The following is a 16,347-nucleotide window of genomic DNA, read 5'->3' on the forward strand; positions in this document are numbered from 1 at the left end:
AGCTATCAAAGCACTGTGCAGCCAGCAGGCAACGATTAGCAGGGCGTAGCTCAGACCACATCTTTCACTTACACACAAATTCATGTACACACATGTACATGCACGCATGCACACACGCACACACATATACGCCCACATATACGCCCACAAACCTCAGGTGTATCCACATTAGACACTCACCGTCTTTCCTTCTGAAAAGCAAAATAAGGGCTCTTGGTGAGTGCAGTGAACCTGGTCAGCCAGTCTCACTGTTTGCAGAGACTTCTACAACAAACATTGGGGCCCTGTCTGCATTTCACTTTCATATCACATGTCTAAAGACTTCTAAAAAGAGAGGCTATAAAACTCATCAAAATTTACTTTTGGTTGCCAAGAAATCCTAAAAAGTTTTAATTCTGCCTAACCTAACTGTACTTATTTTGGTTTTCATGTTTACAAGAAAACCTCTCTAGTTCTTTGGCATAACATTGAGAAACACAAATTGATTAAGTGTTTTTCAAAGGAACCAAGGCAGCATCAGTCTTCTTCGCCAGCAGCATAACAGTAGTTTTCTTACAACTTGAATGCACAAAGCAATTAGTCATATGTCAAAAATACAACCTACAAGTTCCACCTGAAGACACAATTACATTACATAATCAGTTAAAATCAGAATCTGAAAAAAATAGACCGAATTGCCATTTCACGGCTCTTCTTTATTCAGCCTATAGAGTGTATAAAAATAATAGACGTAGCTACAGTGATGTCACCTTGTGGTTTGTTAGAGTCCCGCGTTGAGGCTTCGAGCATGGCATTTTGGCTGTTGCTGTCTTCGATTTTTTTTTAACCAGAAGTGACCTTATTTGGATGAGAGGGTGGCGTTGTGGAGGAGTTAGGGGTGGATCTGACTGAGAGCCTGAGGCTACCTCGCAGCAGACAGCTTGTCACTTAAAGCAGCCATGCCCTTAGTTATGCTTTTCTAACTTAAAGCCTGAATGAAATTTAAGTGGGTGAATTATTGGCTAGAAAAAAATTACCTTTTGCTGTGAAGTTGGGCATTTTTACATGGAGGTCTATGGGGATTGACTTGCTTTGGAGCCAGCCTCAAGTGGCAATTAGAAGAACTGCAGTTTTTGGCATTACGTGTTGACTTCATTTTTCAGCCTGCTTGATTCAGCCAGATGGAAAGTTTAATTTAGCATTTTTCCCTTTTTGGTTGGGTTGTTAAATTGCCATAGCCTATCAGTATTGAGTGAATTATCTGTCTCGCTGATGGTTGCTGGAGCAGTTCACATTTTTCACATTGATTGCAGAAACACGCTGATAAACTGTAGATTTTGTTCTTAGTTATTAGTTCAAGGTCCACACTAAAGATAAATTACCACATATTCAACTTTATTTCACAAAATGTAAGTATTGTATTGCTCCAAGATCAGGGACCTAAAAATGCCATAAAGGTACAGCATGTCAATAGGCCAAATAATACCAAGAACAGGGCAGTATAATAGTTGCTAAACAGCAGGAAACGACACTTCAAATTCATCCCTGTGCTTAAATTCAAAATAAAGTTTGTTTTTTACTCACTTGACATGTTCCAGAGTAACACATGATCCATTAAGAATTACCCCACGACCCAGTTTTGGACTGTGACCCAACAGTTGAGAACCACTGTTCTAAATTATATATTTATTGTTTTGTGCTATTTATTTTCTTTTTTTGAAGTGAGATTATAATCTTTTTTTTCTAGTGGCACATCTGGTAATATTAATTATAAAATGGTATGAGAATTTCACTGTACCTAAAACTATTGTAATGGCTCATTTCGTGTTAATTTGAATTTGAATTTGCATCCCGTACACATTTTTTTTTTTTGGTGATCAACACAAGTTCGAGAGCTAAATGAACAAGGTCTAATCTGGCTCTGCAACTTCTGCCCAGTGGCTTCTGACTGGGAGGAATATGGAAAAATGCTTCCATGGTTCCCAGAGGCCCGCTGTCTGCTGTAGCAGCCAGTGACCACTCTCCATTACCCTAATTTGGCTCTCACACACTCTGCATTGATGTTGCCTGTGACCTTGGAAGTGTGTGCACAGCAACGGACAAGAAGCCAAACAAATACACGAGGACTCGATGGAAGCAGGGGGTGATATCATCTACGGCACAGTAACACACCAAACATAGTCCCCTCCCTTTATCCCAGCCCCCACTCACACGCAAATAGTTTCTTCTGCCACTTCAAAGAGTAGGAAAAACAGTTTATCAGTTAACATGCCAAGGCTATTTTTTAGATGGTCTTTGAGGGGTAAATAGTGGCTGTCATGGTGCTTCATTGGCTCGAGAGGTCAGCAGGCCACTGTTTTTTCTAATTACAGCGTGACCTTCCCAGGCAGACACATTCCTCCTGTCTGATTTTCCATTTTTCTTTCATACCTTTAGCATCCTTTTGCCTGTGATCTAAATGAGCACTCAAAGTGTCTCTTTTCATGCAGAAGACTACGCTGTCACCCATAGGATGTACAAAGTACTAACTGTTCCTCGCCTTAATTCTCTGTAGTTGACTTTGATATTTTTCCAAGAATTCTGAGGGTTGTGTTTTTCTCATCTATCGCCATCTCTCTATGCAGACACCAACTCATGCTGTCACAGAGTCTGACTTTTAGAAAAGTCTGTGTGGGTGTCTGTGGAGACCTCTGTGCAGTCTCGGGCTTCGGGGCCCCTTTCTCTCTCCTCTTTCCTTCTCTGCTCTGTTCTGCATTTCTGAACACAGAGACTCTTTTTTTTTTTGCAGTTGTGCCTGCAGATGAATGTCTTGCCATCCTTAGCTCAGGAGGGTTTGAGACAGGCTGAACTAATGACCTTGGTTCCTTTGTGCCCAGCCTCAAAGGAATAGGGGATAGTGCTTTTTGCACAGAGGAGCAGTTTGCATTGAGTGCTCCCTCTTTATATTTCTCTATTATTTAAAGGTGGCATTTCAAGATCATTATTTATTTGAAAACTCTATTGTTGATGCTCACTAATGCCTCACAAAAGTGGTCAGAGCTGGATGGAAAGTAGGGTGTGTGCTGCTGGAGTCTTGTAAGAAGCCTACTTAGTGTCAGAGGGGGTAATTAATGTTTTCTTACATTATTAATCTTGAAATAAACAAATGAGGATATCATCCACTTGCTAATTGTCCAAAAAGAAGTTCCTGTGGACCCTCTAAGTGCATGAAATTAGGCGAATGTGATTGATGCTAAACTTGCATGGATTCACTATTAACAAAGATTTTCAAAGATGGTACAAAGCTGCAAGATTTTCCCTGGTCCTTGTTTGCTTATGGGATTAGGCGCTTTTGAAGGATCGGGCAGCCTTTGTGCCACATCCTCGCCCATTTAACGTTTCTGAGCAGGCTGTTGTCCAGGGGTTACTGGTGTTCTCATGACCTCACCTGGCCCCAGCAGAAGCTCTGCCTAATGATCTGTGTTAATGGCAATCCAAATCTGTTGTTAAACCAGATCTCCATGGCGACTCTAGACCACAGTGCACTTTTGCCTGGAAATGAATTCCACTTTTGTCTCAGAGCTGCTTTATCCATATTGTTCACAGATACCAGTCAAAAACTGGAAGTGGAACGTTCCAAGTTTGAGAGGAATCAGGGAATGTGGGAAAACCTCTCATCTGGCTGCATTGTGCTTCCTCCACTTTGAAGCACAGTGGCCCCAGAGCTGTGTTCGCAGTGTTAAAATGATTGATCATAGTATGGACAAGTGTGTCATCCATCATCCATCTGTCCTTTGCTTAGACTGTACCAGCTGTCTCTGTGGCTTGTAGAGGACATTAATACAATTAACCCCATGTAAAGCCCATGTGAGACATTTTATAACAGATATAATAACAGATTTTTCCTCTTACCTGTAGTGCTTTTTATCAGTCTAGATTATTTTGGTGTGTGTTCCCAAATGTTGGAGATATTAGCTGTTGAGATGTGTGCCTTCTCTCGTATATAGAGCACCAAAAAAAACATTAGAATCTCAACAGCAATGTCTCTTTGCAGAAATCTACTTTTGTTGTTCTGCCAAACTACAACCACCAAACATATTACCATGCAGAAGAATACATTTTCCACGTTCTCCACATTTCGTGAGGTGTAAAGATTAATGGCGTCTTCATCGGCTGAGCTTCAACATGATCTAACTCATTCGTACTAGGTGAGGTAGCCGTAGATGCACGCTTCCTTGTGAGAAAGGCAGACATCTCCAAGCCTCATATCCCCAACACTTGGCATATCATACCAAAACAATCTAGATTGGTACACAACACTACAGGAAAAAAGTGTATTTTTGATTTTTTAATGTGTAAGTGTCTCTTAAATGAATCATCGTCATGTAGGTATGTATTCAGGCATGTATAGAATGTAGTAACTAATGCCAGGTACTCCCAGGTGAAGAGTGTTAAATTGCACACAACAGCTGACTGTCTTCAACCACTCGAATGTCTGATTATCATTCATGTTGTTGGATGAAAGTAGGTGGGTGGTGGGCGAGTGTATTTTCTTCTTAGTGTGGGAGTAAAGAGTGTGCCCCACTTGCCCAGAGTCTGGTCCTGAGGAGGCCTGTGGAGAGACATCTATACTGGGACTCCGCGCACAATACTGCTAGCATGAATATCAATAACTCTCCAGCCAGGACTGTCAACAGTGGATCTACCCTAATTTATTCCAGATCTCTGATGAAACAAGGTCAAGCCCTTGGCAATTCAACACGGCCACTTGGTTCATTTAGACTTTCATGGATGGTCAGACATTTGCATTTGTGATATGTGTGCTATTGTCCTTTGTCTTCAAACCAAAATCTAGACAACCACGTAGCAAGTATAGCTGGGTTTACAATTGAAATTAATTTAAAATCATTTCCCATTTTAAGTTTTAGGTTTGACCTCTTTGAATGTTGAATTTCAGTGGTGGAAATACAGCACAGTAATGCTCTTCCAACATTTGTTTAGCTTTGAGTACGCTGTACTCTGCAGCAACCTTGAGACTGATTGATGGTGTGAACACACACATAGTAGCTCTGCAAGTACTCACCATAGTTTCCAAGTCTTGCAGGACTTACCAAATATGTGCAATCACAGGCTAGCATTGTGTTTTCACAATTACAGCACACCTGCTCCTCGCTGCATAGACTGTTCTCATAGGTCAAGCAGTTCATCGGTATTCATAGTAATGTCCTCTCACTCAGTGAAAAGTGCCTAATTAGAATCGGCTTCTCTTGACTTTTGCACTATTATGCAGTACACAGAATTTCTCCTCTGACAGTCCCTTTATTGGCCTCCCCACTGCTTCCCTGTCACAAATCTTGAAATAAAACATGGTAAAGATGCTGTCTGGCTCATATTTTTTCCCCCATACCCACTTAAATTGGCGATTTATGAAGAGGAATGGGAAATGTCATGGTGCCTGCCCAGCGCTCGGCTCCTTCTCCTCTTCTACTTCTCCCAAAGACACACACACACCCCTCCCTGTCAGTCTCTCCTCCCCTGGGGCCAGTGGGGAAGGCATTCCAGAGCGCAGGCCACTGCCGAGTGTGCATCAGAGGGGAAGAGAGACAGAGTCTTAGTGCTTTGGATTCAAAACATTCTGCAGTCTTGCTTTGCCTACAGCATCTTAGCTTTTGCATAAAGCATCTAATTTGTTCTCATTATCAAGTGCGTATGAATTTGAGTTGAGATTTCAGAGCTGCAGGAAGTGTTCTGTTTCTGACAAGCTCAAACTAAAGACCCTGTCAGAGTTGTTTTCTCTCCTCAGGGGCCACCAGCATAGATGAGTAATCCTTTGAAACCAGTAAGAGAGTAGCTCTGGACAGTTGGAGAGGTAATGGAATTTGATAGTTGGAGCCAAAATTGACATTTCATGGTAGAAAATCTGCCCACAGGAGGGATGTGGAGCAGTCTGTTAATATACTTAACATACAATAAACAAAAGTGAAAAGAAAACGAAACGCTTCAAGGAAGAAATGCCACATGGTTGCCTTTTATTCCCCATATACTTAATTCTGCTCCAGAAATGAAGCCAGGTGGACAATGAGGCGCAAGTTATACAAGCGCAAACAAAAAGTGTGACAAATGTGTTTGAAGAAAGCTAACACACTTGGTTTGCTTTATTATTTATCACTTACATCAGTCTGTGTTTTACGGCCTTTTGTCAGGCGGCCTTATACAGTATTTTGACTGTTCCTATGGCTACTGCTGACTGAGTAAAGTGGTCTGAAATTAGAATGGCCTCATGGGAAAAACACTAATGCCTCTTTTACAGACTGTTTGTTTAGTTTTCATTAACAGAAGTTTGTATTCATTTTTTAAAATTTATTTCATCATTTAGTGAATTTTGAAGCAGATAGATTTGCATCTTATTAACATATTAGATCTAATTTGTCCTTCATCATAGACGACTCATACTGAATACCTTCCCCCCATGCTGTACTCCTTGTTGTCTGGCTCTCTCGCCTCTCTGTGGGTCGCTGTGTGTTAACCATGACAGCTTTTGTGAGACTGTCACCCTGGTCTCGGAAGTACACGGGGAATCCACATTGGCACTCAGTCTAGCGGGAGAATTCCCCCCATTGGTGGATTGTCCTATGGTCATCGTGCTTTGTGTGTCGACTGAAAGAATCTGCATTAATTATAGCCTGTCTTCATTTTCTCTGTGTTCCCCAGAATTAACTAGCAAGAAGCTAATAGAGTTTTTGTGTATGTGCACACGTGTTTGTGTGTGTGTGTGTGTGGTTGTGTGTACATGTTTATGGAGAGAATATAGGATGGTATCATGGATCAACTCTTTTTTTGTACTCTGCTAGGATAACCATTTTTTGCAAACACAGTTTGCACTGTTCTTTGTGGAAACAAGCCAAGTGGTTTGGGTGGTACAGGCAGTGGACAAACTAACAGAAACAGCACTGTTCCTCTCTGCTAATTCAGTTACTTTGTCTTTGCCATATATCATGATTTTCAAGACTTTACTGCATTATATAGTCTTGCCATTTGGAATCCAACTTCCCATTCAGACAGGCACAGTGATGTGGGTCAATAGGTCAGTGTGTGACAGCGCAGCCTTCCACCCTCCACTCCTCTTGGGTTAAACAAAGGCCACCATTGTCCAACTTTTGTGACATGTTTTATGTGAAAATTATTGTTATTTTATTAGCATTTAGATTAAATGACTGACTTGAGAAAGAGAGATCGAGATAGATCCACCTGACAACCAGTTAAGCCAAGTGAGCGAGCATGCTTATACTAGGGCTGGGTGATATTTTAAGGTGATATTGCAATATAGGATATATATATCAATATTTTTAAATGTCCTCTGAACTAATGTGAACTACTAAAATACAAAATTCTTGAATAAACTGCAGTTACAATAAAGTTAAAGTAGCTGCTGTCATGTAATAAAGTTGAATACATTACTGTTATAATAACATTTAATGAAATACGATTATAAGGAAGTTAAAGTACTTTTATAATGATATTTTAAAAAGTATTATTTTAAAAAAATAATCTAAGCAGGACCTGTGGGGCTTTTATTATGAAGAACCTGGCTCGTCTCAGGCTGGAAGTGTCAAAGTTTTTGCTGTGGACTAGAAGCTTCCTGTCTATAGCGTTAGAAGACAGTTAAACAGATGCCACAGTGCCTTCAACCCTGAGGATTTGTTCACTGTGAGCGGGCAACAAACAAACAGCTCTCCAGTTCATGTTCATCACAATCAGAGCTCTGCATAGAAAAACACAGAGCCTCACCTGCTCACTCTACCACCACGACCATTCATTAAGTTAGATTTTTACCACATCACCCGTAAACTAATGATTTAAGCTGAAAACAAACTAACACCTCTCCGGTTCATATATTAATAGCATTTGCAAATGCTTCATGGTCGCAAAATGTGACTAAATAGTCAAAGTCTGGAGCTCTGCAAAAGCCCTGCTTTATGTTTGTGTGTGTGTCTGTGAGGTGGAGAGCTATAGAGCTTGTAAAAACGATGTGACAATTTCTATTCGATGTTCGCGATATAGTCATTTAATATATTGCACGTGGAACAAGCTGAGATACATCGAGCGTGTATTCGATACATCGCCCAACCCTAGCTTATACTGTAGTGCACTGTAGAGAAAAACGTGAAACTAAAACTATTTGATGATTATGTGATGTCATTCTGTATATTAACATGGTTTAGTGAAGAAGAAGAAGGAGAAGAAGAGGGACAAAATAAATAGGAAGTATGTGAGGAGGGAGGGTAAAATATCAAGGAAGGAAAGAATGGCAGAAAGCTATAGTAGGGAGGTTGAATAGGAAGGAAGGGAGGAAGCTTGAAAAAAAGCAAAGGAGGATGGATGTGAAGTTAAGGGATGGGATGAAGAAGAGGGGATGAAGGCTAACCAGATTAGAAAGGGTACAGTAGGAAGGAAACATTGGAGGAAGCAAAGCAGGATGGGAAGAAGGATGCAAAGAAGAATAAAGAAAGATAAACAAACATAGAAAGGAAGGAGGGTGGATTAGATCAAAGGAAGTGAGGAAGGATGGAAAGGTGTAATGGAGGGGAAGAAGAAGAAAGAAAGGTAGATTGCAGGGGTTAGGGAAGAAAGAAAGGATGGATGGTAAGTGTGGAGGGATGGAAAGCGAGGTTGTAAGGATAAGTAAAGAGAGAAAGAAGGCAGGAGGATTTATGGTTAGGAAACAAGCAATTATAGTATGATGGCAAGGAGAGAAAAACACACTTCTGACAGTGACGAACAGAGATGATCTGTGACATATGAAAGGGTCTAACACAAACCAGCTGGAAAGGTTTACTCTTTGACACCATGGGCACAATATACCAATCATTGCCACACACAGCTCTATTAATGGCAGTGGTGCTGTATTTTTATGTTATTTTGTACACAGCCTTTAGGTTTTTAGTCTGGCATACAGTTTACCTTAAAGTTATATCATTTTATTGTTCAGTTCAGGCCTCTGTTGGACAATGAAGAGGGTCTGTGTCTTTCAGGAGAGGATTGCATTCCTTTACAAGGAGTGACAGATCACATTCCTTTGCACAGATTTACTTGAGAGGCGAAAGACACCATCCAGATTTATATCCTTGAAAGACATTTCAAAGCATTCAGCACTCAAAGCATTTAACGTGAACAGCCAAGCATGCTTGCAGGGGGTGGGGGAAGAGGATGCTCAGGCCATGAATGAAAAAAGAAATGGATTTTAATTCATTGTAATTGACTTTTATTTGACCACGATTGCCACTTTGCTACATAGTTAGAGTAAAGGCTCTACAGCACAACCATTCACTACATTATTGAATGCAGAAGAGAGAAATACATACTCAATAAAAAGCCAAACAAACCAAAAAAACATGATTTTGTGCAGTTTCAAACAATAGAGATGCTCTCATCAGCATTCAGCCAGTCAAGGTTTTATATTTTCCCATCTATGTAATTTTAATTAAAAGTACAGCGTTTCCACTTTATCCTTTTACTGAAGATGTAGGAGCCAGTGAGACGGAACATGGGTTGGAATAAGCGTTTAAGATTGACTCAAGTTGACCTGCACGAATAATTGATTTGTACTTTAACGTTTATTTTTCTAAATCAATGTCTTGAAATAATATTGAACCGTTTTTATGGGTTGGGCATGTCCTCATGGGCTCTGGCCGTTCACTTTGATGAGGAGGAAAGAGCATGCAAGGGACTGTAATCATTTTTACATCATCTTGGGGCAGCACTGTATAATTAGAAAGGGTTGATTTCCTTGACCACAGCAGGGGCTGAAATTGCAGGCCTTGCCCCAACCGGGGTTTAGGAAAGTAACTGAAATAGCACTGGTGAGTTTCTGTCCTTGTGTCCCCCTGCGTTATAAAGTGTTGGTCAGATGGCAGAGCAGTCACTGTGACACACTGCAGCCGATTCACCAGCACTTGGACGGCCAGCTTTTATGTGGCGCCTCTTGTTTTCAGAACCAACTACCAAAATTATAACTTTGTCATAATCTCTTTAGCATGCGACATGGCTAAAACCTGTATCAGCCACGACCTGCTGTGACTGCAGCAAGTGAACACTTCGCTGGCAGCTCACTGTTGCCCAATGTAGCCTTTAGATAGTGCTAGTTTTGTCAAAAGTAAGTCTTGTAGTGTAGTGTTTCTCCTGCATAAGGGCATCTGGTTATCATGCCCACCACAGAATCACAAATAATACCAATTCTATAGTGATATCATTAATGTATTCGTAAAATTTCAGGTTGGACACAAATGGAGAGCTAATGCTGTCAAAGACTAGTTTTACAACACAGAAGAGTAACATTTCAGAAGTTTCTTTTCTTCCTAGTGTATTATCTGCAATAAAATCTTCAAATCCCGCACATAGGGGCTTTATCATCTTCGGTTTGTACATATAGTGTAAATGCATTATTCAAATCTATCATTATTTTAGTATTCAGGAGTCATAGTCATAGACTGTATAAAATAACCGATGTAGTCATTGTGATGTCAACTATTGGTTTGTGGACTTCTGTTTTGAAGACTCGAGTTTAGCGTTTTGACCATTGACAACTTGGATTTTTGGAGCCAGAATTAGACAAGAGGGAGGAGATAACCTTAACGTTAGCATAGTTAGCATGGTAAATTTACAACTATGGTTAACTTTGATAATGCTTCTGCTGACTTTGTGCTAGCAAAAAACAGGCGTAAAACAATTTAAAAAAATAAAGTTACTGTTCATCAGTTTACTTTTATGTATTAAAAATGCACTGAAGTGGCAACAGCTACAGCCATGCTTATACTCTGTGATTCTGGTGTTACTCTATGGTTATGTTAAATAAGCAACATCGTGTTGCTAATAGCAATTTGTCAACAGACGGCACCCACCAGGCTGTTACTCAAAGCGTCCTCATCCTAAATTATGAACAACTTTAAGCTTAAAATAAAATGTAAAGGAATGAGTTATATAAAAAATCATCCCCCATATAGTTGTTATAAATGGGGAAATTAGCTATAGAGATCAACACTGTTTTTGTACCAGCTTATAAATATGTTTATTACTGCTGTAAAGTTGGAAATTTAAAAATGGGTGTCTGTGGGGACTGACTTTTTGAGTCAGCTTTAAGTGGTCTGTAGAGAAATTGCAGTATTTGGCACTTTGGCACACATAGTCGAGAGATAACAGGAAATGATGTGAGGGAGAGACAAGAAATTACATGCGATAAAAATTCAAGGCGGACATGGATTAGGTATGTTTTGGTTCATGGTCTATCATTTGTAATTTTTAGTAATAGAACCCCCAGTGTCACACTCAGGGGGAATACTTTTGTTGGATGCTTACCACAGAGAGAACTTCACAGAGATCCCCTGCATGGTCTGCATTACCCCCCCCCCCCACACACACACACACAAACACACACACTTCGATAAGGATCCTTTATAGTGTCTGTATAGTTGTGGATGCAGTAGGTCCCACTCAGGTCAGAATGACGGCAGGTCCTGCCCTCTGCTAAGTGACCTTTGGGTCATTCACAGGTTTTTCCACGTCTGTAGGCATGCAGAGGTGTCGTTGCAACCTTTCTGCTTCCTGTGTCTGGCATTCTTCTTTGTTTAGCAGCCCTTTAAAACACAGAACAGCTTTGTGTCCCCTGTGGCGAGGCGGAGGCATGGAGAAAATGGGTCTCTGTTTCTGATTAGCCCAGCAACCTAACAACACTTATTTCCCAGAGGAGAGAAACAGGATTCTAATAGTAGCTTGCCTCTTGTAGTTGAGTCTTCAGTGATTCCTACAAACCTCTGGCTGCAGACAGGCATCAGAGCTAATCTGCAGAAGTCTTCCCAAGCAGCAGAGTCCTGAAAACAGAACCAAAGCTAATTGTCATTGCTGTGGTTCACCACATCTGCAGTTTTGATTTAGCTGGCTCTGCTGACGTATGGTCTGTATTATTAGTTAGGTATTACATGTTATCTTGAGGTTGATAATTCATACATTTTAATTTGTGGCCATGATGAGTGGGCAACTTTGATGCCACAGAAAAGATTACTGTGCCGTTAGCTGGCTCCATGGCTAGAATGGTCTTTCCATTCAGGTTGGGTTCTCAGTAAAGCAAAACCTGATTTTTCCATCTCGGGCTTGGACTCCACTGAGCAAACTCGTAGCCAGGTTAAGTCATGAGCAAAGTCATCTGTAGAGACTGTGGGGAACCATTTCTGTGAGGAAAACGGTAGGTAAGACAGAAAAATGTTGGGAAAGTCTAGTCCTAGATGTAAGTTTGACAGCAGAGAAAGGCAAATATAGCTGCCCTCAAAGTACAAATGATCATGTGTAGAACACACAAGAGAAATCCGCTGGTTTACACTGCAAGCCACCAGATTTCTGGAAATCTGGATTGCATTCGACACCACTGTGACCATCTTAACAGGTTTTTCTGTTTTGAATTCTTTGAGATTATAATTTCACTTTGGTATTTTTACATGGAAGACAACAAAGTATGTTTTTAACCCCACTTTCATACAGATTAGCAGCAGTATGAAATGTGGATGTCTTGTACACATCTACATATATCATAAGGCTGGAGTTTAAGAGATAAGTCAATAAGGAGCAGAGCAGTTGTTAGCACCTAAGGGAGTTTATAAGGCATATGTACTTAGAAGGAGAAGTAAAAAAGAGCTGTAGCCCTGCAAGCCTATGTTGATGCAGCTTTTTAACAGTTTTGAATCAGGCAGTGGTATTGTGCAGTTTTCGCTGCTCAGTGTTCTCTGTTTATTAAAAGATTTTTAAAAATTCACGTACATTTTGCCACTTTTGCTAGTTTCTCAATACCAGCAGATTTTTTTCTAGGTACTTACATATTTTGGCTAAATACTTTTTTTTAAAAAAGTGTTAATGTCAAAATATGTAATAGACAGCTGAATCAAAAACTATGAAAACCGCATGTTTCACGTCCTTAAAATATATCCCTTGCTTCAGCCCCTTCAGTCCCTTTTAATGGAGCTAGAGCAATGGTTTGTCAAGTTTTGGTTTCGAAAATAAAATCTGGCGTTGAAATAAGAAACTGGCACCGAAAGAAATCCACAGGAAAACAAAACACGGACATTAAAAATGATTTTGTTTTGATATTTTGCATTCTGATGTGTTTTTCAATCAGAGTACAATCTGCTAAATTTAGTCCTTTGATTGATTTTTTCATGTAACTATTTTTAGTGTCAGTTCTTTGCTTCTTCAATATATATATGATGTGTAATATGTCATTTTATGTGGTATATAAAATTTGGGAACACTACTGAAATACGAGTCTTTCTTCATCCTTTTTTACCACTCCAGGCACTGGTACCGTAACTGCACAAGTAGAAACAAATCTTAATCCAAATGGCGGCTAGCTCGATTGCAAAAACTGAGTGCTTTGACTGCAGTGAGCTTGACTTGAGCACACATCTATAACAGCTTTCATGAGTTCACCTGGAGTTCCCAAACTGCAAATATGTCTGTTTCCTGCCTGTGAATGACTGAATTCATTGAATGTGTTTGATGACAAAATTTTGTCATTTACTGTAACTGCAACTGTGAATACTTAGCAAAGAACATCCAGCCAGTGTGTTCAGTGCATTACATGTTATCTTATCTCAGTGGTCGATGACACAGCCTTATTTACTCCACTAACTTGATGTCCTTCTCATGTGACCCCATGGCATGAGAAAATGCTCACTGGCCCATGACCCTGAGTTTAAACACATATTGTGTGGCCCTTTGTTTTCCAGGATCCATTCCTTCTCTGCTTTTTCCCCTCACCTCTAACAATGTTTATGTCCTCAGCAACCTATGAAGAGACTTCTTTCGCATGTTTTTCTGACACAGCATCCTGGCGCTATTTTAGTGTCAACAGTCATCTTAAACTGTGCTGTAATTTATTTGTGCTCAGGTTTGAGTGTAACTCATTTCCAGCCTTGAACGAAATTATGGCGGCAGAACTGTACTGCAAGATGTGGGTGGTCAAAACTGTTTCTGACAGAATGCCTTTCTCCTCAGAATCAGCAGATATTCTTTCACATGCAAGGAAATTTTAACTTCTGTAACCATACGTCAGTCAGCCAACTTACATGGGAGAAAATTATGTGAATACAGAGTATGAGCTGAGTTAATATTTGGCATCTCTTAGGTTCTTTATCAATGCCTGGAGGCATACACAAAACTCAGCAAAGTGAGAAATGATGACAGTAAACTTGGCAGTTGCTGACGCAGCAGTGTTTGCAAATAGTGCAGCTCCAGTAAGACAATAAGTGGACAGTGAAGGGACAACTTAAATAAGCCACCTTATTGCAGAAGGTGCACTGGATAATTATCCCACTGAGCGGAGTATATCAGTGAATGTAGCATTGTAATTTGAGTTATTTGGATTGCTTTTTTAAATAGCTGTGTTTCATTGAAACAGGAGAAACTAGATGCATATTAAATACTTTTTTTCAAATAATTTTAAGAAATCTCAGTCAGAGACCACTCTACTGTATGCTGAAATCCACTATTATCCCTACTGTGTAAGCTGATTTCTCTGCAAGCCTGTGGCACCTGCCTGTGTACCATGGTTGCATAACAGTCAACTGAATACCTTTATGGAGTGTTATTTGTTGTTGTGAGAGATCCGTGAAAATCTTTTCATATGTTAAAAAAAAGTGCCATTTAGTTTGAAACAACTCATTTTCTTTGCTGCTGAAAAGCTTTGGAATTAAACTGAGTCCCCAGATAGCTATGATTTGTCTGTTTTCATATATAATCAAAATGGCATCCTTTCAGAACATAGATGCTTTTTGCAGCAAAAAAAGGGTTGCCAAGACCTGCCAACCTTCTGAGGTTTTACATTCCTGGTGTTCAGACTCAGGATGGCAGTAAAAGTAAATAGTGTGGTACATTGTTTCATTTGGGTCAGCTTCAAGATCAGTTTGGTCATTTTTATTTACCCAAACAAGAAGTTTTGCAGGTTCTGGTCTCTGTATAAAGTAAAATCCTTCGGAATACAATGAGTGTAGTATAAATAACGTACTACAACCTAAAACACAATTTAACCATTTGGCTTAATTTGTCTTTGGAAATGCATTCAACTTAAATATTCTTTTTGGGCACAGTAACTTCTAAAGCAACTCCCACTGTTCTTTTTGGGGTCATGGAGTTTTGAGGTGACTGGAAAAAGTGTCCAGCCAGTCGACTTCGGGGGCTGACGTTGTTTCTTCAGGCACATTTTGTAGTATATTTCTTCTAGCGAAATTCTTTAAACAGTGCAGAGGCCCAAAGGTCCTGCACAATCAGCATTGTGAACTCATATTCAATGCTGATTAGTGTGCAGTACTTTGTTCCATAATTCCCAGAGTTTTAACAGTGTTGTACCACAATAGCAATTTGGTATAGAGCTCTGCTCTACAGGTAAAAAGCACAAGCACCATAAGAGAAAAAAAATAAGCCTACATAAGGATTTTTTTGTGTACTGCTAAAGCATGCCTAAATAGGTAGCAAAATCTTTCTTTTTCCATGACATGAGGCAGTACAAAAGCTATTTGTAAAATCTGTGACAACCTTGTGTTTCTCCTCAAACAGGTGAGGCCCAAAGAAGATTCCCACCTGAGGGAAACCCTCAGCTCCAGGGACCCGGCAGCAGTCACCCGAATGTCTCCGATGATGTTTTCAGATTAAGCCTTGCTAAAGGAGTGTCAATGTCTCTTCCATCCTCACCTCTCCTGCCCCGACAGTCCTACATGATGCCCTTACGCCCTAGCAAGAGATCACCAGGTAATGGTTGTAACTATATTTGAGCTTCACTGGAAAATGCCTGATGTTGTTGCTGTATTTCCATTGGGTTAATTACTCTCAGAGCAAATAAAGCTCTGTACCACTTCCCACTATGAGTGTTAAACTAAACTAACTGAATGTGCTGCAAGCATTTGAGTTATTCTTTGTACACTGTTTTAGTCTCATAAAACAGGCTCACTTTGCTGAGCCTCATTTGTCTCTATGGGCATCCTGTAAAAAAAAAAAAAAAAAAAAAAAAAAATCCTAGTTAAACATCTGACAGTGCTCCAAGAATGACAGTCCCTCTTAGCCTTAAAACACTGCTGCTGCAGCTTCTAACTCAAACCTCCCTAAAACATCTCTAAATATTCTTCGTAGCTGTTGCTCTTGGAAAAAAGGTTATAGAGGAGAAGAGGGGATGAAGTAATAATGATAGCTGGATCGTTCTGGATTCCCACAGTTGGACTTTTAGCTCAGACTGATTTGTTTCTGGCTCAGTGATCACAGTGATCATGTGACAAGGCTGCAACGAAGACCAGAACCAAAAAAAACAAAAAACTTAAGCATAAAGCCGCCCCAGTGTGTGATTTTTAAATGGCATGC

At 40.1% G+C, this 16,347-nt stretch overlaps 1 protein-coding gene across 1 annotated transcript in view; it reads left to right on the top strand.

Annotated features, from left to right (window-relative positions):
- Positions 1-16,347, top strand: part of tanc1b (tetratricopeptide repeat, ankyrin repeat and coiled-coil containing 1b) — a 127,137-nt gene that overhangs the window by 24,539 nt on the left and 86,251 nt on the right. Inside the window, exon 3 of the mRNA XM_042494126.1 lies at positions 15,553-15,744. Within this exon, the coding sequence (XP_042350060.1) occupies positions 15,553-15,744 (192 nt within the window). The remainder of the gene's footprint in view (positions 1-15,552; positions 15,745-16,347) is intronic.

The sequence above is a fragment of the Plectropomus leopardus genome, chromosome 10 (genome assembly GCF_008729295.1).
Source record: "Plectropomus leopardus isolate mb chromosome 10, YSFRI_Pleo_2.0, whole genome shotgun sequence".
NCBI classification, from domain to species: Eukaryota; Metazoa; Chordata; class Actinopteri; order Perciformes; family Serranidae; genus Plectropomus; species Plectropomus leopardus.